The sequence below is a fragment of the Tamandua tetradactyla genome, chromosome 13, assembly GCF_023851605.1.
Source record: "Tamandua tetradactyla isolate mTamTet1 chromosome 13, mTamTet1.pri, whole genome shotgun sequence".
In the NCBI taxonomy this organism is placed as follows: domain Eukaryota; kingdom Metazoa; phylum Chordata; class Mammalia; order Pilosa; family Myrmecophagidae; genus Tamandua; species Tamandua tetradactyla.
In genome coordinates this window covers 57,041,980-57,064,229 of record NC_135339.1, presented here as the reverse complement: position 1 = coordinate 57,064,229, position 22,250 = coordinate 57,041,980, and the positions used below count along the sequence as shown (strand labels likewise).

At 38.4% G+C, this 22,250-nt stretch overlaps 1 protein-coding gene across 9 annotated transcripts in view; it reads right to left on the bottom strand.

Moving 5' to 3' along the window:
* The window catches only part of ENTPD1 (ectonucleoside triphosphate diphosphohydrolase 1), a 219,492-nt gene that overhangs the window by 2,807 nt on the left and 194,435 nt on the right, over nucleotides 1–22,250 (bottom strand). For all 9 annotated transcript variants that reach the window (XM_077125566.1, XM_077125572.1, XM_077125571.1 and 6 more), the window contains 5 exons: nucleotides 20,819–20,978; nucleotides 16,651–16,884; nucleotides 15,167–15,427; nucleotides 5,029–5,145; nucleotides 1,076–1,213 (listed from right to left, as the gene is read on the bottom strand). In XM_077125566.1, the coding sequence (XP_076981681.1) occupies nucleotides 1,076–1,213; nucleotides 5,029–5,145; nucleotides 15,167–15,427; nucleotides 16,651–16,884; nucleotides 20,819–20,978 (910 nt within the window). The remainder of the gene's footprint in view (nucleotides 1–1,075; nucleotides 1,214–5,028; nucleotides 5,146–15,166; nucleotides 15,428–16,650; nucleotides 16,885–20,818; nucleotides 20,979–22,250) is intronic.

Below are 22,250 nucleotides of genomic sequence, written 5' to 3'. Positions count from 1 at the left end.
CTGTATGGGGGCTAAGGACCTTATCTGACTGCATGTATCAAGGAAAGCTCCAGAGTTAAGAGGAGTTATCCGGACTTACAAATATCACCCAGCTGTTGGTGTGCAAAGAATATAAATCAAAACTGCCCTGCTCATTCCTTGTAAATTAAGCATAGATATCTCCTTCAAAGAAACAACCAAAAAAAAAAAAAAAAAAACAGCTGTGATGGAAATGCAAGGAAAGCTGGGATATTAAAAAACAAGGAAAAGATTTGTTTGAATTTTTGAATTAGCAAAGTAAGTGCCCACAAGAGTGTGAACAAACTAGCTTCATCAGGGCTGCTACAGACCATTGCCTCAATGTTTCATTTTGCTTGAAATCACAATGTTTAATAAGGGGGGCAAAATGCTTTTGTTCTCTGGGGGCACAGGTTTAAAAAGGCAGAGAAACTTGGCTTCTAACACAGTTTTCATCAAGTAGTCACATAGCTGATGTAAATGTTCCCATCTGCCTGCACACCTGCAGGGGGTGCTGTGATGAAGCACAGAAGCAAAGTTGCTTTTTCAGGGTTTATACTAAACCAGGATTCTAAGCAACTAGGAACCCACGCACCCCCAGCCCCATTCACAGCCACTCAGTGGCCTTTTTCACATAGCTTGCAGATGGATCAACCTTGAAGCAGTTGGAATTGAGAGCCACAACCAACAAGGCACAATCATCCTTTCCCTACTAGTGGAAGAGGCCCTTGGGATGGGTGTTGAAGTCAGCACACAAAATCACTGTGCCTACTAAAATGCTGTTACTTTACTTGAACATCTCATTTTTTGTTTTCATAAGGTATTAGTCACTGTTATGTGAGCAGAAAGGTATGGCTGAGAATACAGGCAGTTCTTCTTAGATCGGATGCCCACAGCTTGCCGGCAGACATAGCCAGCAAGGTTTGACCCAGAATGCCAGCTTGAGTTAGAGATGAAGTGGTGGAACAGGACAGGAGGCCAAAACTTTAAATCAGTTTGACCCCCACCCCTTTCAAGCCAAAGCTGCTTCCATCATTACCAACTGACCTCGCTCCAACCCAACAGGTACCCCGGTTACCTTTTCAGTGAAATCAATGTTTGCCCAGTTCACTGCTGTGAAGTGATAGCCATGCTGAAGGAGGGAGAGAATGTAGGTACCAGAAAAGCAGTATTCACTCAGGTACTTCTCCTTTATTTTACCAAACGTTGTCTTCACCTAGAAGTGAAGTGAAGGGGATGTCACAATTATACAACAGGACTAGGGGTTGACCTGGAGGGATCTGGGGGGGTGGGGGGTGCTGTATTCCTTCAGTGGGAACAGAGGTTTATAGCTTAGGGTATGTTCAGAAAACCTTTCCTTCACAGGGTTCTATCAGATAATAATAGGGGAAAAAAAATAGTTCCTGTGGTCTAACAGGTTCAGAAATTGAATTTTATATCCCCTTTTATCCCATAAACTCAGAGATTCACAATCACATTAGCATATTTAAATCTGTGAAAAATCTTGCATGAAAGAAATCTGTTAATCTTTATTTAATCATAATTTTTAAAATATTCTTGACCAGAGACTTTGGCTCTGAGCCTCTATAAGCATATTAAGGAAACAGTGTCATAAAAAGCCTGGCCACTCACTTTAGTTCCTACCCTGGAAACATCATCATGCCCTGGGAACTTGTTAACAGTCCTCTCCCCAGACCTACCATATCAGAATCTGTATTTTAACACAATATCTTGGTGATTCATGTGCACACAAAAGTTTAAGAAGCACAACTATGGAACGGTTTAGGGAAGCATTTTGCAAAGGACTGGTATGAGTGCCAACATCTCACCTTCTATCTTCTGTCCTTAGCTAGCCTCTCTTTTGCCAAGGGATCTTCTCCTTGAGTCCTTTATGTGTTTACTCATCCTACTTGGAGTGACAATATTAACAGGTGCCTATCAACCTTTGCCCTTACATATCTTAGCTGTTGTGAATACATACCCAGATACCCATAGCCTGCTCTATTTCTCTCCTACCCTCAATAAGAAGACAACAGACCAGCTCAACTCAGAGTCCTGTCTACTGCCCTATTTCTCAGCCTGTGAGAAGACATTCCCTCCCAGACACTCTGGACAGAGAGAGAACAATTGTTAAGTATTTAAAATTCCTGAACTATGCCAGATATTTTATATGTAGAGTATCCTGGCTGCCTGTACCCTTTTTTGCCCAAATTTCTCCCTCTTCCCAAGGGACATCCCATCTGTAAACAGTAACTGCTAGCTGGTGTCTACTCCTTACTTGGCTCCTGCTCTGGTGGAATTCTTGGAATGACCAGCTTGGAATCTGTCTTTTCATTACAGTCCTTGAAACTAATACTTTTGATTAACTCCTCTGCATGTGGCATTGTCCTGAGACCTTGGTGTGAACATCAGATGACTTTCTACCCGCGATCCCTGCCCTTTCCTTTCAGTACTTTCATTCTGCTTTTCTTTTATGGCAACATCTTTTCTCCCATCCCATGTAGTCTCAGTTGGTCTCTCAAACAAAGAACCCCTAAGGGATACAGAACTCCAAGAATCTTCTTGCACCTGGCTTGAATCTGCTGTGTCCCCATAGGTTCTTGAAGGTTGAACTCTCTCTTGGGGAGATAACATTTTGGCCTAATATCCCTAAATAATTTAACATTCCTATACCTCTACTTGCTCCTTCTGGAAAGCTATACATTGGCTATGCAGTCTAACCTGCTGAGGGTATGATAGTAGCAAACAAAATAGAAGCCACAAATATCCACCTGGTTCAATGCCCTAATGATGACAATTGATTATGTTGATGCTTGTTGACTCATTACTATGTGCTCTCCAAATGGGAGTATAAGTCTCTCTTGTCTCCTCTCTTCTATCTCCCTTTTTCTCTCTTTTCTATTCCTAGTGCTCTGGGACAATACAAGATTCTCCTCCCTTTCTCATTTTCCCTCACCATGCCCCATTTGAAGGGGCATGGCAGATCTTCAAAAATGGTATACATTTCCCTAAAAGGCTAAAAAGACGAAGTTGAAAGTTAGGACCCAAAGTATACTAGTTATCACTATACATAGAATCTTACAGCATTGTTCTTTTGGGCTATTCTTTGGATGAAGAGATTTTCAGAGTGAAAAAATGACATATTCTGGTCACTGAAAAACATTTATTAACTCTCTAATTAATCTGCCAGGAGATGACCAAGGAGTAACCGTTTCACTCACTTTCCTAGTATCCCTGCCTCAGTGATCTGAAGCACCTTACTAGACATCAGTGACTGAGGTTCTCATTATATTTCCTTTGTAAAAGCAGGCACACGCAGTATGATATAATATGTATAAAGCATCTAGCACCTTTCAGCACATAGCATGTATTAAACAATCATTAGTTCTCTCTCTGCCAAGGTATCTAGAAGAGCCATTTCTAAACTTGAGCCACACTTGAGTCACAGACCATCCTCATGATGAGGTTAACAGGAAAAGAAGAAAAGTTATTCCATGGCATGGTACTTGATAAAACTTTATTTTCTATATATGGAAGGGCAATGCAGTTGGGAGAAATGGATCATGGATCATAAAATACACCTCAGCATTCTAGGCCTTGGTGAAATGAGAATGTGGGTCTTACCCTGCACTTTCCCACCCGCCTCAAATGTTTCAGCATTTCCTCCAGGTGCAGGGCTTTCTGAGACTACTTCTAGGGCCTCTGAGCAATTCCCCATGTGACTTACCTGAGCAGACCTACAGGTCTGCATATTAGCATTCCCATACTAATCTGATGAAATAAAAAAATTAAATGAGGGTAAGAAGAGGAAATCAGATGGAGCTTTTGCTCTGAAAATGAAGTAACTTTTTCCAAAGAGCAGCTTCAGTCTACTTCCTCAGCAGCTACACATAGCCTGGTCTCAAGTTGCTTAGCTTTCACCACAGATCACCACCAGCTGCAAAAGCCTCCATTAAATGTTTTATAAATGAAGAGCTGAGGCATATTTGAGCAGCTCTTACTGAAGCCTCTGAACCCCCCACTACTTTCATGTTCTAACCGAAATATAAAACATGAAGAAAATTCCAAACCTCTAGGCTTTTGCACCATCTTTCTCCCCTTTTTGTCAGTACAGATGAGGACTAGCATCCATTTTTAACTGCATGCCTTAAGAATGAAAGAACCATTCACTTTTGCAACTGTGCCAAATTAAAACAGCTGCTGTTTTGAGCTACCCCTAGATGACCTATATTTTATAACTGGAGTAGACCCCATACTTGTCTCTGCCATGGAAATATTCATAAGGTGCTGTATCTTGAACGACTAAAGGCTTCAGAAAAGTAAAGTTAATTTGTGCTTCAAATTCATGAATAATTATGAGACATATTACACCTGGGCAGTGTAAAAGGGTCTTACCACAGTGGCATCTGTGGCAGACTCTGTAAGTTGCTTGTCTTCCTTGTTAATAGAACTCTGATTTGGGAAGTGGGGAAGGGGAGTAGGCAACAAAGTGCCCAGCTCCAGGCAGCAGTTCACTATGTGTCTAAGGCTACAGGTGAGTAAAAAAGTCCTGTACCTTGCATTGGCATCTAGTCTTGGCCAGTGAGAGGAACGAGGGAAAGATTGCTGAGGGGCTTCTGGGATAGATTTTGCTTTCGTGCTAAAAGGAACATAGGTATATGGCTCTACCCTTTTGGCCTAGAATATGGCTGTGATATCTGACGCCATGGCAACCATCTTGGGTCCATGAGGAAACAGGTATAACAGCAGAGGCAATGGCTGAGATGGAGTCAAGATGCTGACCCTCATGCCAGTAGGTGCCTATCACCAGACTTCATGTTAAAGGAGAAAAATAAGACCATATTTGTTTAAGGTGAGTTATCTGCACTTGCTGATGAATGCAATCCTAACTGAGTCCACTATCCAGGCTTTTCTAAAACACTTGCTGCACCTTGGTCAGGGCAAACTAGCACCATTTTAAGAGAAGACACACATCTTCCACACCATCAGGGCACAGAGCAATTGTGGCAGCTGCTGTTTCTAGTTACCTACCTCTAGCCAAGGTTTAGAGCAGAACGTTTCCATTATGTCAGTCACTTTTTCCAGAGAGGAGATCTTCTCTGTTGTCAAGTTAAAAAATTTCATCACAAAGTAAAATGCTGAAAATGCCTGCAAGAGAAAAATGCAGAGCTCTTGGCTGTGTCCAAGACAGAGGGATGTTAAGATTTTCTCCATAAGGCTATAGCCCTAATGCAGGTGCCTGGAAATCTCTGGTAAGTGTATTAACAGACCAAGAGATATTCCAGACCCAAGAGCATTCTTTTCTTCCTGGAAGTGTCCATCAACCAATGAATGGAAAAATAAGATGTGGTATATACATGAAGTTCCGATGTATGCAACAACATGATGAACCTTGAAAACATCACGTTCAGTGAAATAAGCCAAACACAAGAGGATAAATACTGTATGATATCACCGGGTTGAAACAATTAGAATAAGCAAACTCATATAGACAGAATCTAGACTATAGGTCTCCAGGGGACAGGGTGGGGACAGGGAATAGGAATGAAGGCCTAAAGTACAGGCTTCCTATTTCGAATTATAGAAGTGTTTTGGTAATAGATGTTAGTAATGGTAGCACAACATTGTGACTGCAATTAACAACATCGAAATATATAGCTGAATATGCTTAAAAGGAGAAATGTTAAATTGTAGATACGGTAACAGAACAAAAAACTTTTTAAAATCCATGGGACTATACCACCCAAACAGCGAATCCTAAGTTAAACCATAGACTTTAAGTAATAGAACAATTATAAAAATGTGCTACCATCAATTATGACAAAAGTTCCACACCAATTGCAAGCTGTTGGTGGTGGAGTAGTGTATGGTAATTCTGTGTTTTATGCATGGCTATTCTGTAAAACCACAATTCTCTAATAAAGTTTGAAAATGACCCCAAATTCTACCACTTAGATTTTTAAATTTTTCAGATAGGCTTCCACATCATTTTTATTATATTTTTACCATTCTATAACTAACTTTTTGAATCTTTAAACATAGCACGAATTTAAAGGAAAAAATAATTGAGCAGAACTTGCTAGATGAGGCAAATTCAAACCCTAATTCTCGTGCTTTTTCTCATTCCTGCCCTAAAGGGTGCCAATTTTTAGAGGAAACCATTTTGGAGGTCATAAGCATACATCTTTCATTCATTCAACAAACACATCACGTTCTGTGTGCCTGGCACTGCCCTGAGCCAGAGTATCTACTGTGATTACTGGAGGGAGCAAAAGCGTGTCCCTATGCTGGAAGTAGTCTGGATGAAGGATTATAATTTGCTTCCTATAAAACCAGTAAACCAGAAGTGAATGTAGAAAGGAAAAGTGATTGCCAAACTAATCAAGAACATTCCTAGTAATTCTCATAGGCATAGAAACAGAAGGGCAAAGAAGTAAAATTTGAGAGGGCAAAGATACAGGAAGCAGTGGCATTCCCACTGGGGGGTTCAATTCTGACTGAGAGAACAGGGAAGGATGCCCTCTAGCAGGCAAGTTCCCACTGGGAACAGACCTTAAACTTCAATTCCAGCCAAAATAAGCTCAATGCCTGCTTCTAAAGAATTGTGTTCATTTAAAAAATATTCTTATGCAAATATAGCACATATCTAATTTAACAAAAAAAATCAATCAGTGCAAGCATATTCGTCATTTTCAAAAAGTTTTCCTTCCTTCCTCCCAGCCTTCTTTCCTCCCTCCCTCCCTCCCTCCCTCCTTTCTCCCCCCCTTGCCTTGCTGTTTCTTTTAGGCTTGATTTCTCTTCTAGTCCCAACAGGGAGGCCACATTAACAACTCAGTATGAAGCCTTCCATTTTTGTCTGTGCTCATATAATCATGTATAAAAGGATCTTTGTATATAAGGGTTATGTATATAAGGGTTTCTGTATATAAGGGTTTTCTTAAATGCGATTCTATATACACTCTGCATCTTGCATTTCTTGCGCAACAATCCTTTGTGAAAATTCCTCCAAGTCAGCTGTGAACATTTTGATGATTACGTGAAGAATCCATGGTGTGACTATATCATAATTTACTCCACAATTCTCTAGTGATGGACATTCCCTTGATTTCCAGTATTTTTCCCTATGAACAATGTATCAATAAGTTCCTTTGGGAAGGCAAGCTCCCAGGAACTCTGAAAAGCAGACTCCACATCTCCTGACTTAGAAAATCCTAATATCTTAAATATTGTTTCCCAGTTGCAGCACAAGATTTTAGTCTTTCTACCATCTTAACCCAAGCCATCATCCTCTCTTGCATCGACCCTTCAATGGCATCTTAACTGTTTTCCACATTACCTTTCTGGTCTTACCATCCATCTGCATACGTCAGAACACAGGAATCCTTTAAAAACATAAATTTGATCCTATCACTCCTTTGCTTAAAGTCTTCAGAAGCTCCCAATTACACCTGGAATAAAGTTCAAACTCTACCATGCCTCTCACGTGCAGGCATGTTCTAGCCTTGCTCACCTTTCCATACCATCTCATACCCCTGCCCCTCTCTCCAATGCCATTTCATACCTCTCTTTACTTTTGAAATAGAAATATCTTTAAAATTCTAGCTCATTCGAAAGTAACATGTTTACTGTATTAGAATTTAAATACTGTAAGTTAAAAATGAAGGTTCCTCTTATTCTAACATTCTGCTAGAAATAAACTTTTAACAATTTACCATTTAATACTGACTACAAACATATAAGTAAAATGTTAAAATAGATTATATGTTTTTGCTTAAATATGTTCATACTAGACACAGTATTTTTCACTTTGCTTTCCTTACTGCATCATGGGAAAGCTTCCATTTAATTAGCTATCTTATGTTCCTTTGTATGTGGGTATGTATATATCATTACTTATTTAAACTCCTATTCATGAGTATTTGGGCTGACTAATACTTCACATTATAGACAATGCTACAATGTACTTGTATCTTTGTACCTCACCTATTTATTTCCTTGGGGTAAAATGTCTGGTCAGAAGGTAAACATATCTTATGAATGCAAACACCAACTAAAGGACATAAACAAAAATGTTCATATAGCAGTTTTATTCCTAATAGCCCAAAACTGGAATCAACCCTAACATCCATCAACTGTATAACAGAGAAATAAGTTGTGGTATATCCATACAAGGAAACACTACGTACTGCAAAGAAAAAATTGAACTGCTGTTACATGCAACCACTTGGATAAATCTGACACTGCTGAATGAGTGACGCCAGATACAAAAGAATGCATGCTGCTTGATTCCAAGAACTGGCAACACTAATCTATGGTGACAGAAACCAGAATAGTGGTTACCTTTGGAGTGGGGTTATCAGTTGGGAGGGGACACAAGGAAGTCTTTGGGATGCTGGAAATGTTCTAAATCTTCATCTGGATGGTGGGTTCACTGGGTTATTCTGTAAAAATAATCAAGCTGTGCCCCTAAGTTGTGCATACTTTCCTACAGGTTTGTTAGACCTCAATTTTTAAAACAGAGGCAGGCATATTTTAAATATCTGTAATACATTTTCAGGTCGTCTTTCAAAAAGGTTAGATCACTTTACAACTGCAGGACACAAATTTCTCCCCACCCCGAGTCCAAAAATATGTGTTCTATTTTCACTGAATCCCAGAAATGATTTCTCCATGAGCCCCCAAACAGGGATAGTCATTTTTTTCAAAGCCTGGAAACATTTTCTTTCCATAATCATTGCTTATGTTCATTCTCAATCTTCCTAAAATCACTACCATTTTCTTTAGAAATCTGAGCTTACAAATCATAAATCTCAAAAAAGACACCTAAAGATCAAAAAGATTTTTCAGCCTGACGAAAAAAGCCAGGAGCTACTTCTAATAACAGATTATACATACCAAAAAATTTTAAGAAAGGTGACTAAGATTACTGATGTCCTGGACTCAACGGTAATGAGTATAAGGAAATGCGTTTAGATTCAACAGCTAGAACCAAAGTTTAGGTTTATTTTGAGTAGATCAAAAAAAAAAAAAGTAACATAACTAACATTTAGAAGTGGTTGAACTCAGCCCAATAAATGTAACTTCCTAAAAACTAAAATTATTCTAGAATAAAATGGAACACTTTGTGATGTAGCGTGCTTCCTGTCAGTACAGGTATTACAACTGGTACGAAACCTTCTAATGGCATTGTGGTAGAATAGAAGGTATTTCTGCATAAAATAGGGGGTTAGAAAACATATGTGCTAAAGTTCCTTCCAACACTAAGATTCTATAGTTTAAGCATTCAGCTGTGACTATGGACAAATAAATGCAGAATCTAATATCAATCAAGATAATAAAATAGAACCATGTCCAAGCTACTGAGACTATATCTAAAGCAGCTTACAGAAGTATGTGAATCCATGGGTAACTCCCACAGTTCATCTCAAACCTCTGAAACAAAGAGAGTGAATTGGTGACTTTTTCAGATGTTAATATCAAAAGGAAGAAAGTCTCATGGTTGATTTGAAACATTGGGACTGGCTGAGGAATCTAAGCTGAAACTTGAAAGACAGCCAGAAATATCCCATTTCAAGCTCGTCATAAATTTGTAACTACCTAGCTCTTACACAGAGGTGAAGCAGTGAAGAGGATGGAAAGACCCCACTTATTTATTCCTAATGAAATAAGCCAAGAAAGTAAAGCCATACTGGAATATATGTTGGCATGTTGAGCTAATTCATAAACCACATCCTGAGGACATAAAGCCTATGTCAGAAAAAAGATACTACCCAGCCTTTTCATTCCATATCTTGCTTGACTTTTTGGCTGCATTTCATTCATTTATCCATTTATTCATTCGACAAATATTTACTGAATACCAACTAAGCTTCAAGAACTGTTCTAGGCACCAGAGGTACAGGAGTGATTGAAAGAGATGAAAATTCTGTCCTCTAGTGGGAGGCAACAGACCTCAGACAAATAAATAACATAATATGACAGATGGTAATAAATGCTGTGGAGATATTAAGCAGAGGAAGAGGATGGGCCGTGCTATGGAGGAAGGGCGATGACATTTTAAATAGGGTCAGAAGTCTCCCTGGGAAGACAAGTTTTGAGCAAGCCCCGAAGGAGGGGAGGGAGTGAGCCCTGCAGATCACTATCTTCTAGAAACTCCTGCAGTTTCTAGGGCTCTTTCTTGGCCAACTCTAACCTAAATAAAGCATTTGTGCAGATTTCCTAAGCCCACAGAATATGTATAGGTCATTTATGTTTTCTTCCAATCCAGATGCAATTTACCAATCAGAGGTCATTTTTATCATAAGCACAACTGTCTGCTAGCATAGCTGACATTCCACCTTTAACAGGTTTCCAAGGGAACAAAACTAGAATGTTAACTCAAAATGAAATTTATCCATTAGAGGATGAAAAAGGAGTTTTTCTAACCCATTTTCAAAGGCCCAATAAAAAATATATTGATAGTACTTTGAAATATAGGTAAAATGGAGCATGAAGTCACAGAAGGAACAGGCACTACCGTCTAATATGGAGATTCTGCCCCAAACTTCACATGGCCTCTCCATGCATTCTAACTTGCTTCGCTAGCATTGTCTATCTGCTTGTACTACTAGGTATTAGGTTGGCTTTTCTCTGACAAGAAACATTTAAGAGGTGATTGTAGGCTTCAATTTCAGGTTCATTTTTCTCTGGTATATGTGTCTATATATGTTTTGCACACTGTTAAATGGACTTCACCTTCAACTCATGGGGCACTCACTCCCAGCCTTGCCTTGCCATGTACTTTTTGATCTATGTTAAGGCCTCTTACTCTAAGGTTCATGGATCTGTGATGCCCTTGAAATTGTACGCAAATATTTTGATATACCATTACATGTCCTTTCTTTATTTTCTTATGATCCTTTTAGGGATTGATAATAACTGGTCTAAACAGTCTCAATATTCTATTTCTAGTTATTGCCTTACTGTACAGATTATGGTTTAAAGTACTCTCAAAATAGAATCAAATAAGCAATACACACCAACCATGGATTAATGCCATGGTATAAGGGAAAGAAAATATAATATGCCTTCCAGATACTGCCAACACCCAAAGTAATATTTTAAGTTCCTCTTCCCTCATATACTTAAAATTCCTACAATAACCATGTTACCTTTAAACTCAGAAACATTATGAAAATAAACCATTTCGTGGTCAAGGTAGAGATCAAGTCTTCAATTTAGAACGAATGAAGGGCAAATGGTAACTGGTTGGGCTGGGAATGTGTCTATTCATTTTTCTTTCTTAAAATAGCTGTAGGCTATCTTTTAGAGAGCATAGTCTCAAAATGTCAGCTCCTCATTTTCTTTCAATAGCCTGCTTAGAGAATTAATATTTAAGGAAGATGATTTGAAGGATAAATTGTGTATCTTCTCTACCAGTTACTCTGAGGTCTTTACTTCTATCAATTTGGATATTAAAAACTTATATTGCCTCAATCACTAGGTTGGCTTATTAATATTATGCCTTTGGTTTAGTTCGAAATGCTAGTGATCAATGAAAGCGAGGGGTAAGGGGTATGGTAGGTATAATCTTTTTTTTTTTCTTTCCTGTGTTCATTTTATTTCTTTTTCTATTGTCTTTTTATTTCTTTTTCTGAATTAATGCAAATGTTCTAAGAAATGATGAATATGCAACTAAATGATGATATTGTGAATTACTGATTATGTATGTTCATGTTTTATTTTGTTTCTTAATTTTTTAATTAATAAATAAATTAAAAAAATATATTATGCCTTTGGGTTAAAGTTGCTCTAAGAGATTATAGTTTTAAAAAAAAGTGGTCAAAGACATGGCCTAATAAGTTTACTTTGCAAAATATTGTTTAGACTTTAATTCTAGGAAAAACTCTGCTTTGCTCCAGTACCTAGAATGTTGGGTACAATGAAAGGTATATATCTGATTATGACTTATTTTTCCCCCTTGGTTATGAGGAAGCTCAGAGTTAAATCTGTATTTCTATTCACATGTAAACAAACACACTTTTAATGCTCTTTAGTTCCAATTCCCTTTTAAATTTGTTTCCACCTCCTCTTGTTTATATGAGCAACACAGTGTGATCTTGAAAAAAAATTTCCTAAACTCATGAGTAATTCCCCACAGATGTTCCTCTACTTTTCTGATGTTTCTAATTTGCCTATAACATTGGATTTTGTCTAGCAACAAAGGCCACTGTGTAGCCAAACTGATGAGAGGCTTGATGGTTTTTAATCTTCTACTTACAGACTATGAATTAGATCATCAGTGCTGAATACAATTTGTGATAAAAATCCCCTCCCCTAGCCAGACTGATGAGAGCTTTGATGGTTTTTAATCATCTACTTACAGACTATGAATTAGATCATCAGTGCTGAATGCAATTTGTGATAAAAAATTCCCTCTCCAACCAAATTCTCTGTGGGTTGAGATCACCCATACTGGTTCTGGAAATAATAGTAATATAACTGGATTTTTTTTTTTTTTTTTTTTTTAAAGAGGGAGGAAGGGAAGGAAAGACAGAGAGAAGGAAGGAAGGAAGGGAGGAAGAAAGGGAAACGTCTTTAAACATTTTCTTGTTTTATTGTATTTTGTTTGTTTGTTTGTTTTTTACATGGGCTGGGGCCGGGAATCGAACCGAGGTCCTCCGGCATGGCAGGCAAGCACTTTGCCCGCTGAGCCACCGCGGCCCGCCCTATAACTGGATTTTTGTGTTGCATATGGTTATACTTCAGGCTTGGGAATGGGAACTTCCTACAGCAGTAGCAGCCTAGAATGAGAACTGGTAGATGAAAGAAGTAATTTTTTAAGGACCTACCTTGTACTAAGATATGCTAGCTTACCTGGCTTTCTTGCAGTGGTATGTTGGGTTGGCTCTTACTGATTCATGAGAGCTAATTGTTAAATTTTCTGGGTATTTGTGAGCCAGTCAATATCATTTTGGTAGCTTGAAATCAGCTATGGTGGGAGTATTTACACCATGAAAACTCACAAATTAGTCCCCATCTCCAAATAGCTAAATATTTACCAGCACACCAGTGTTTGTCTGACTTACCTTTTGCACACAATTACCCAATGAGGTAGGTATTACTATCCCTATCTTATAGATAATGAAATAGATAAAATATTTCCCAAGGTTTTTGGGAAAAATTACAGAGGGGAGAAAAACACCTTAAGCAGAAAGACTGGCAAAGCAGGAATAGGTACAATGCTGATCCTGAGAGCTACATTAAGACAAGAGAGATCCTATGAAGAGAAGGCAATGAACTAAGCTTAAGGGGATTTCAAAGAGAGGTTCAGAAGGCTATGAGGAGAACAATTTCAATGAGGGATTAAGGGTAAAATCTGGGAACCAAGCAGAAAAGCCTCCAAGGAGGTTCTTCCACCCTTTTCCAACCCCTACCTCTGTTTACCTTGGTTGGATGAATCACTTTCAAAGGCAAGAAATTCTACCCCTCAAGGAAGAAGGGTTGGCTTAAGCTTGAAGGCAGGAATTAGGGCATATTTCGCAGGAAGTAAAGCTTTCAGAGGACTTAAGTCAAAATATAAGTTTATGTTCTTTTTCTTTCAGAAGGATTTCCTAGTAGTGATGGGAATGGAAAAAGGGCCCTTCATTATCTCCAGCAACCCTAACTACCTGCTTCTCTTGTGGCACTTTCCTTTCTCTTTCAGCAGCTCAACCCAAGGCAAGGGCCATGGCCGAAGAAAGACTGAGGTGCGCAGCCAGGGCCAGCTCAGCTATAGGGATATATGACTAAGTCTTGGTTTGTTCTGAAATTTGGATTGGCACCAACCAATAGCCAAGTGTCACCCTGCCAGTTATTGGCCTGTCATGTATTACCCTCTTGGAACCTTGGGGGGAAAGGGAGCTGTGGTCTGGGCCAGCGTGAAGGTAAGCCTGGATCTACAGTAATACCCACCGTTGTTTTCCTTGAGACCAAAGGATTGAGGAGCTCATAGAGTTCACAAGAGGCTAAACCAGGAGTTAAACCAGGTCTGGTCACTACAGGGCCTGTGCTTTCTCCACTAAGCTCTTTCTGGGATATTAGGCCAGGCTAGGAGATTTTGGGAGAAACTCTTGCTGGAATCCTGGAAAGGAGTTGAACCTCCCTCTTCATATGATATCGCCTACCTCCTCATTTCTTACACCTGCTGATCTGAGAAACAGTATGAAGGCAGACAAAAGCCCTTGCTTCTTTGAATGATATCTTAAGTGATTAAATGAAATAATCATAATTATATCATGCTTAGTCAATAATATGCACTTGGTAGGCAGTAACCAATTTTGCAATATACTACTGAACTACGATTACAATAATACCTGATCACTGGGTAAAATGTATGAATAATGAGCAGATTAAGGCATACCTCCTCTGGCTCTGCTCAAACATTTAATCTCATTCTTGAGTAATTAAGAAAAGAAATAATTTGGTGCGAAAATCCAAATAATCCCCCAAATCTTCAAAGTGTAATAAAAATGAAGCTATCTTCAGAATTTCCTTGGGATTTCCCAAGTTTCTACGTCCTAAACATCTTCATAGAGGAAAACCATAGCTATCCAACTATTTCTCCTTCCAACATTTGAGAAGCCATTGGAAACAGACTCTGATGCTTGCCTACCTAACAGTTAGCCAACCCGCCCCCCCTTAATTCTTGCCTACAGAATCCTGATTTTGCCCAAGTATAGGGAAGCAATGTGCTCAGCAAAAGATCCCCTAGCTCCAAGGGATGAACAATGATCAGTCCAAACCACCCATGGTAATCCATTCCCATTTATCATGGATTGGTTTAAATTGTACATTCCACCAAGTTCTGGTCAATGGGATCTAAAAAAAGTGTCTGTTGGCACTTCTGCAAGATGGGAGATGGATATATGCAAGATAATTTCCTTTCTTTCCTACTTTAACTTCGCATATGAAGACATAATGCTTGGGCAGTAGTTGCCATCTTAGTACCACCAGAAGGCCAAGAAGATAACAGAGAAGCTGATCCCAAATCCTGACACTATATCTGAAGCACTAACCCTGAACTATTTATCATAAGATTACCATGTTAAAGGGAATAAAATCCTATTATTTAAACCCTTTTTAGGTACATATTCTGTAATTTGCACCAATTAAATCTTAACCAACACATTGTATTATTTCACAAACTTACCCTAAATTTCCCGTGCAGTGGTGGCAAGAAAATCCCATTGAAGGAACACTGGGAATAAGGGCAATCACTGGTGTCAAAGATCCCAAGAATGCTTTGCTGGCATTGTTGATAATTTCCAGTGCCCTGGATTTGAAACTGTTTGAATGAAAGTGTCTTCTCAAATCTCTTGGTGCAAGGGTTACTGTAAAGGTCACTTATGTTCACTTTCTTCTCATATCCAGGGTGAAAGCAGGGGTCTTGGAGGGTTCCACCATTTGATTCCTGAATGGAAAAATCACTTGAAGGCATTATGTGTAAATGCTTTGGGTACAAAGGATGCCAGAATGCCTTTATCAATATGTAGGCACTGTACAATATCCCATCACTCAGTATTAACAGCGATATGTTCCTGCCCTTCCTTTTTCACATTCGGGAATAATAAGACTTGTATATCAGGCATCAGAAGAGGTATCAGTTGTAAATGTATTTTTAGCTATTCATAGAAAACTGATATGGTTAAAGCTGGGCTCAGAAATGCCATTATCCTAGAATGTCCTTAAGTGCTTAGCCCTAAGCACATAGGTCAGGAGCAGATTCACAAGGAAAACTCTCAAGAATTTTGAGCCTGGGGTAGTTCTGCAGGAGTCTTCAAATCTCCCCTGCAAGGAGAAAATCAGAAACTCCAACAGCTGGAAGCTACCTTAAATCTTTTAAGCCAGAAGCAACCCATTCCCTTTGTCTCTAGGAAAACAACAGTAGGCATACACAGAATAGAAAGGGAGCTGCTATGAATAAGAGGCTTGTTGGAGCCATGGGGTTCAGTGGGCATTTCTCAGCAGCCCTTCTTTCCTTGGTGGTCATCTTATTGAGAGTAATTTTGAAAGCCTGAGAGAGATTCTTGGAGGAGAGTAGAAAACTGGTTGTCCTTTTAGTGGAGACAGGGAACAGCTGGATGTGACATCCTTGCTCTGTGTTTGTCAGGGTGTGCCTGGTACACATCTGACTTTGAGTATGTTAAGCTTTTTTTGCCTTAGAAATTCAGAAAGCATCTGGGGACAAGATTTGAAGTGTTGCCTTATAATTGTGTTTCCCCTGAAGTGTTTTGTTTTTCTTTCTGCATCCCTTCAGGTTGTTTCTACCAACCCTGTTTCCTGCAGTTTGCAGGAAATGGAGATTGAAGTGGTCTAGAAGAGCTTGTAAATTGCACACACACACCCAATAATAATCTAGCATGTAATTTTTATTGTCAATCTCATTGGATTTCCTAAGAAAGGATTTGAGTAGTGTCCTTGGAGATAGTGCAGAAAACAAACATAGGAGGTGATGTCTGAATGGAAGAATTCATATGGGTTGACAAGATTAGTTACATGTCCTGCCTGGAAAGGTTTGGAAAGTACAATAACCAACTTCAGATCAATTACTAAATTAGAAAGAGAAAAACAACAGGATGTGGGGGCTGGCAGGCCAGATGTGGGGAGGGGAGGTCAGGATTCAGTTATACTTGCCTGAATGTCCTTGGCCAGTTTTTGCCAGAGCGCTTGATCCTTCCCGTAGCACAAGAAGCTGTGTGTGTATACACTGTAGTCCTTGCCATACAGACGAAACAGGAGAGCATTGGCTGGGGACTCAATATCACCTTGAGGCACAAAAGTGATTTGTGTGGAGGCTCCACCAAGATCCAAGGCTCCAACAGTTTCTTGACTATTTCCTCCTGGTATCAGGTTAAGGAAACCTGATTTCTGAAAAAAAGTACAGTCACTGGACACTAGAAGTCTCTGGACATCCCCATGTCCAGAAAAAAAAAACATTTATTTTTCCTCTTTCTTTTAATTTGTTTTGTGATATATGTACATAAAATAAAATTTTCCCATTTTAATCATTTTAAATGTACAATTAAGTGGTATTAATTATATTCACAATATGGCGCTCCATCACCACCATCCATTATCTTTTTTTTTCTTATAAATATTCATTATATTCAATTGCAGTACTTTTTTTTTGTCTATTTTTTAAAAAAACATTTCATTGTAATAACATAAGGTAACCATTGTTTGAACTTTTTATTTTGAAATAATTTCAAACTTCCTGGACAGTTGCAAAAATAAAAAAAAGTTTTATAATATAATGCAAAGTTTGTTGGAGTTCCATACAAAGAACTCCAACATACCCCGACCTCCCCAGATACCAAGATCAACCAATTTTAACATTTTGCAATCTTTGCAGGATTGTTCTACCTATTATCTTACTGTTTATCTATCTATTTTCTAAACACCTGAGAGCAGGTTATACACATCATACTCCTTGAATACATAATACTCCCATGTGCACTTCATACCAACAAGGAAATCCGTTTATGTCATCACCTTAAGTGCAGTTACTGAGTTCAAGAAATTTAGCACTAATATAAAGCTTACATTCTATATTCCATTTTTTCTTATGTTCCAGTAATGTCTTTTTGAGCTCTTTTTCCTACATTCTTAAATCCCATTCATTATCATGTGTTGCATTTAATTGTCATTATCTCTTTTATTTGCTTATTTGTTCTTTTTTTCTTGCTTTTTTCCTTTCAGTGTGGAAGTACATATACAATATAAATCTTTCCATCCGGATCCCTCCCAAGCATATCATTCAGTGGGATTAAACACATTTACAGTGTTGTGGTACCCTCCCCATCATCCATTACTATATGTTTACCTTCACCCCAAATAGAAACCCTATACTCATTTTGCATTAACTCCCCATAGCCCCTAGCCCCAATCCTGGCATTCTGCATTCTACTATTCATCTCTATAAATTTGCATATTCTTTGTTTTTTGTTTGTGAATACCTCATCATCAAGACTTTTTACAACCCCAAAGAGAAACTTAGTACCATTAACTTCTCCCCAGCCCCTGTAAGTTCTAATCTTTGTCTCTATGAATTTGCTTGTTCTAGGTATAAGTGGATCATATAATATTTATCCTTTCTGCTTGGCTTGTTTCACTCAGCATAATGCTTTCAAGGTTCATACATGTTCTGGCATGTCTCAAAACTGCATTCATTTTTATACCTGAATAACATTCCATTGTATTTCCACCCTTTGGCTACCGTAAATAATGCTAAGAACATTGTTGTACAACTGTCTGTTAAAGTCCCTGCTTTCAGTTCTTTTGGGTATATACCTAGAAGTGGAATTGCCAGGTCATATGGTAATTTTATGTTTAACTTTTTGAGGAACTGTCAAACTGTTTTCCACAGGGACTGCACCCTTTTACATCCCCACCAACAGTGTACAAGTTACCAGCTTCTCTGCATCTTCATCAATAAATAAGTATTTTCCATTTTTTAAAATAACAGCTATCCTAGTGGGTGTGAAATTGTATCTCATTCTGGTTTTGATTTGCATTTCCCTGATGACTGATGTTGTTGAGTATGTTTTCATGTGCTTATTGGCCATTTGTATAAACCTCTTTTGGAGAAATGTCTGAGTTCTTTTCTCATTTTTAAATTGGGTTGTCTTTTTGCTGTTAAGTTTTAACAATTCTTTACCTATTCCACATATTAAACCCTCTCTTATTGGACAAATGACTTGCAACTATTTTCTCCAATTCTATAGGCTATCTTTTCACGATTTTGATAATGCTCTTTGATCCACAAAAATATTTAATTTTGACAAAGTCTAATTTATTTTTTATTTGGTTGCTTGTGCTTTTTGGTACAGTATCTAAGAAATCATTGCCAAATCCAAGGTCATAAAATTATCCCCCTATAATTTCTTCTAAGAGCATAAGGTAGGTTTGGTGTGAGGTAGGTTTTTCTTGTGTGTGTTTACGTGTATGTTTCATGCGGACAGGTTCCAGGAGCATTTGTTGAAGAGATTATTATTTTTCCACTGAATGTATCTGCATCTTTTTCATAAATCAATTGGCCATAAATGTATGAGTTTATTTTGAACTCTTAATTCTATTCCATTGGTCTGTATGTCTGTCTTATGCAGTTGATTACTGCAGCTTAGTAGTAAATTTGAAATAGGACAGTGTGAGATCTCCAAATTTGTTCTTCTTCTTAAAAGTTGTTTTGGCTATTTGGGGCTCCTTGTATTCCATATGGATTTGAGGAATAGCTTTTCCATTTCTGCAAAAACGGCTGCTGGAATTTTGATAAGAGATTTCATCAAATTAGTAAATCACTTTGGTTAGTATTGACATCTTGCCAATATTATGTTTGCCAATCCATGAAAATGGGATGTCTCATCATTTATTTAGGTGTTCTTTAATCGCTTTCAGCAATGTTTTATGGTTTTTATAGTTTTTTATTCCTAGGTATTCTTTCAGATGGTATTGTAAATGGAATTGTTTTAATTTCCATTTCACATTGTTCATTGCTGATGTACAAAAACACAACTTATTTTTTCATGTTAATCTTTTTTTTTTTTTTTTTTTTTTTTTGTGCATGGTCCAGGAATCGAACCCAGGTCTCCCGCATGGAAGGCGAGCAGTCTACCACTGAACCACCTACGTGTTAATCTTGTACCCTCAAACTTTGTTGAATTTAATCATTAGCTCTATCAGTTTCTTCTAGATTCTTTAGGACTTTCTATAGTAATCAGCCACTATAGCTAGTTTTGCTTCCTCCTTTCCAATTGGGATACTTTTTATTTCTTTTCTTGACCCATTACTCTGGCTAGAACTTTCAATATGCTGAATAGTAGTGGTAAAAGTGGACTCCCTTGTCTTCTTTTTAATCTTATGGGGAAAACATTCAATCTTTCACCATTGAGTATGATGTTAGCTGTGGACCTTTCATAAATGTCTTTATCAGGTTGACGAAGTTTCCTTCTATTCCTAGTTTTCTCATAATTTTTATCATGAAAGGATGTTGGATTTTTTCAAATGCCTTTTCTGCATCAATTGAGAAGATCATGTCGTTTTCTCCCTTCACTTTATTAATGCAATGTATTAGATTGATTTTCTTACATTGAAACACCCTTGAATTCCTGGGATAAATAGCAATTGGTCATGGTGTATAATTCTTTTTAATATGCTGTTTTTCACACTATTTCTTGGACTCAGGGTCTTCAGAATGTGAAAGAGCAGGGACACAAGGGGGAAGTTTCTGAGTCTACATCAGATCAATGGCAAGAAAGGAGGGTCTTCCAAGACATAGCTCAAACTAAAGCAACACAGAAGCACTATAGCTACTGTTTACAAACAAGAGCTCTGGCACCAGGGAGATGTAGGTTCAAATCTCCACTCAATCACCATTAGTCAGGTGACCTTGGGGAAAATAATTACTCTTTCTATGACTCAATCCGGGACTCTGAAATGGGAATAATAATAATAATAGTACCTCATAAGGCTTTACTGAGGATGAAATCAGATAGCACAGATGAAATGCTAAGGACACACAGTGTTAGGTAAATAGAAACTTATTTTTAATGATAGACTTTAAATTTTCTATCTCCTAAACACAAATCATTAAATGAATGCTTCTTCTAAGGTGAAGATATGGCTTCCTTATACTCCAATAGTAGAAGTTCTTGTAAGAACTGGTGACCCTCACAAATGTGGGGGGAAATTCATGTGCTCATTCATTCATTCATCATCATTCCAGCTATCCACCAAGTACTACCTGCGATGGCAATGGCCTGGGCTCCCCAGGGAGCTGCCTCCATGGATACTGTGGAATATTCACCTGCTTAAATTTGTCCAGCAGATAGTTGACGGTAATCCAGCCATAGGCACCTTCCTCTTCACCAGTGATGATCTTGGCACCTTGGAAATTAAAAGGGTAGGAGCTGAGGCTCTTTGTCACTGCATCCAGGACCTGGTCTGCCAATTTTTCACTTTCCATCCTGCACAGAGGAAGAGCTTATTGTTTTCATTTTAACTACTACATCTACCCATTTCAGCCAGAGCATTTGGGAAACTTTCCCAAGAAGTGAACCATAGCTCACTGTAATAAATCACAGATGGAGATCCTCCCACCTAGCTGTCTAAACCTTCTAGACAAGGTTTCCAGATTAGTTTTTTTTTTTTTTTTTACCCCTTTCTCCAAATCCAAATCCTTCCAATCCCTGGCAGGATGGACTTCCTAAAATCCCACTTCATTCTGTTGCTCCCTGGCTTGAGAAATTGACAAAGCTCGAGAAATGTGTCAATGACCACATTGGGGCAAGTGCCTATTGTCTGGTCACACCCAGAGCTGATGGGTGCTACATTAGCCATTGCTGATGGGTTACAGAGACAGGCTCTGCATGAAGTTTCTAATTAGGGCTATAGGAAGAATCAGATGGACAAATGACCTGGGATAGATATCTAACTTTATTTGGTTTCAGACTGGGAAAGATCTTCCTTATTTGTGCCTCAGTTCTTGGGTGTGTCTGAAATCTTGAGACTTACAGATGGAGTGTTCTTTCCAGAGTTGTCATAAATGAAGACAGGATGCACTTATTTCTAAGATATAGGCTATGTAACATTGAGAATTTCTGGGTAAAGGCTGCTGCCTTCCAACTGGTATTAGATCCCTGTAATCTCTCATCTGAATGGCTTTACTACCCTACTAACTGGCCTCCATATCCCTAGCTTTCCTTCCCTCCAATCCATCTTTTCTACCAGTGTCACCAATTATATAGCATCCTTTACTGGCTTACCAGTATCTCTAAAACTTAAATTGTAAACTCCCTAGCATGGCCCACAAGGCACCTCTTGATTTGGACCCTGTCTATTCAGAATCCTGGCTCCCTCACTGCTGCATGACCTTGGATGAGTTATGTAACATTTGTTTATCTGGTTAATAATTGTTAACACCTCTTGCCTCATAGAGTTATTATGATGATTAAATTAAACAATGTATGTTAAGTGCTTAGCATAATGCTGAAAAGAGTAAGGGCTCAATAAATACCGGCTGTTTTTATTTTTATTTTTTTACTACATGCAGCCTATGCTCTATCTATGCAGAACTATTTAAAGACCTCTGAACATGCCCTGAACCCTCACACTTCCCTATCTTTGTGCATACATTACAACACAAGCACCAAGAAGGCAGGGACTTGGTCCGGTTCACCGCTGTATCTCCAACACTTAGAACAGTGCCTGGTGCATAATAGGTGCTGAATGAAAATTGG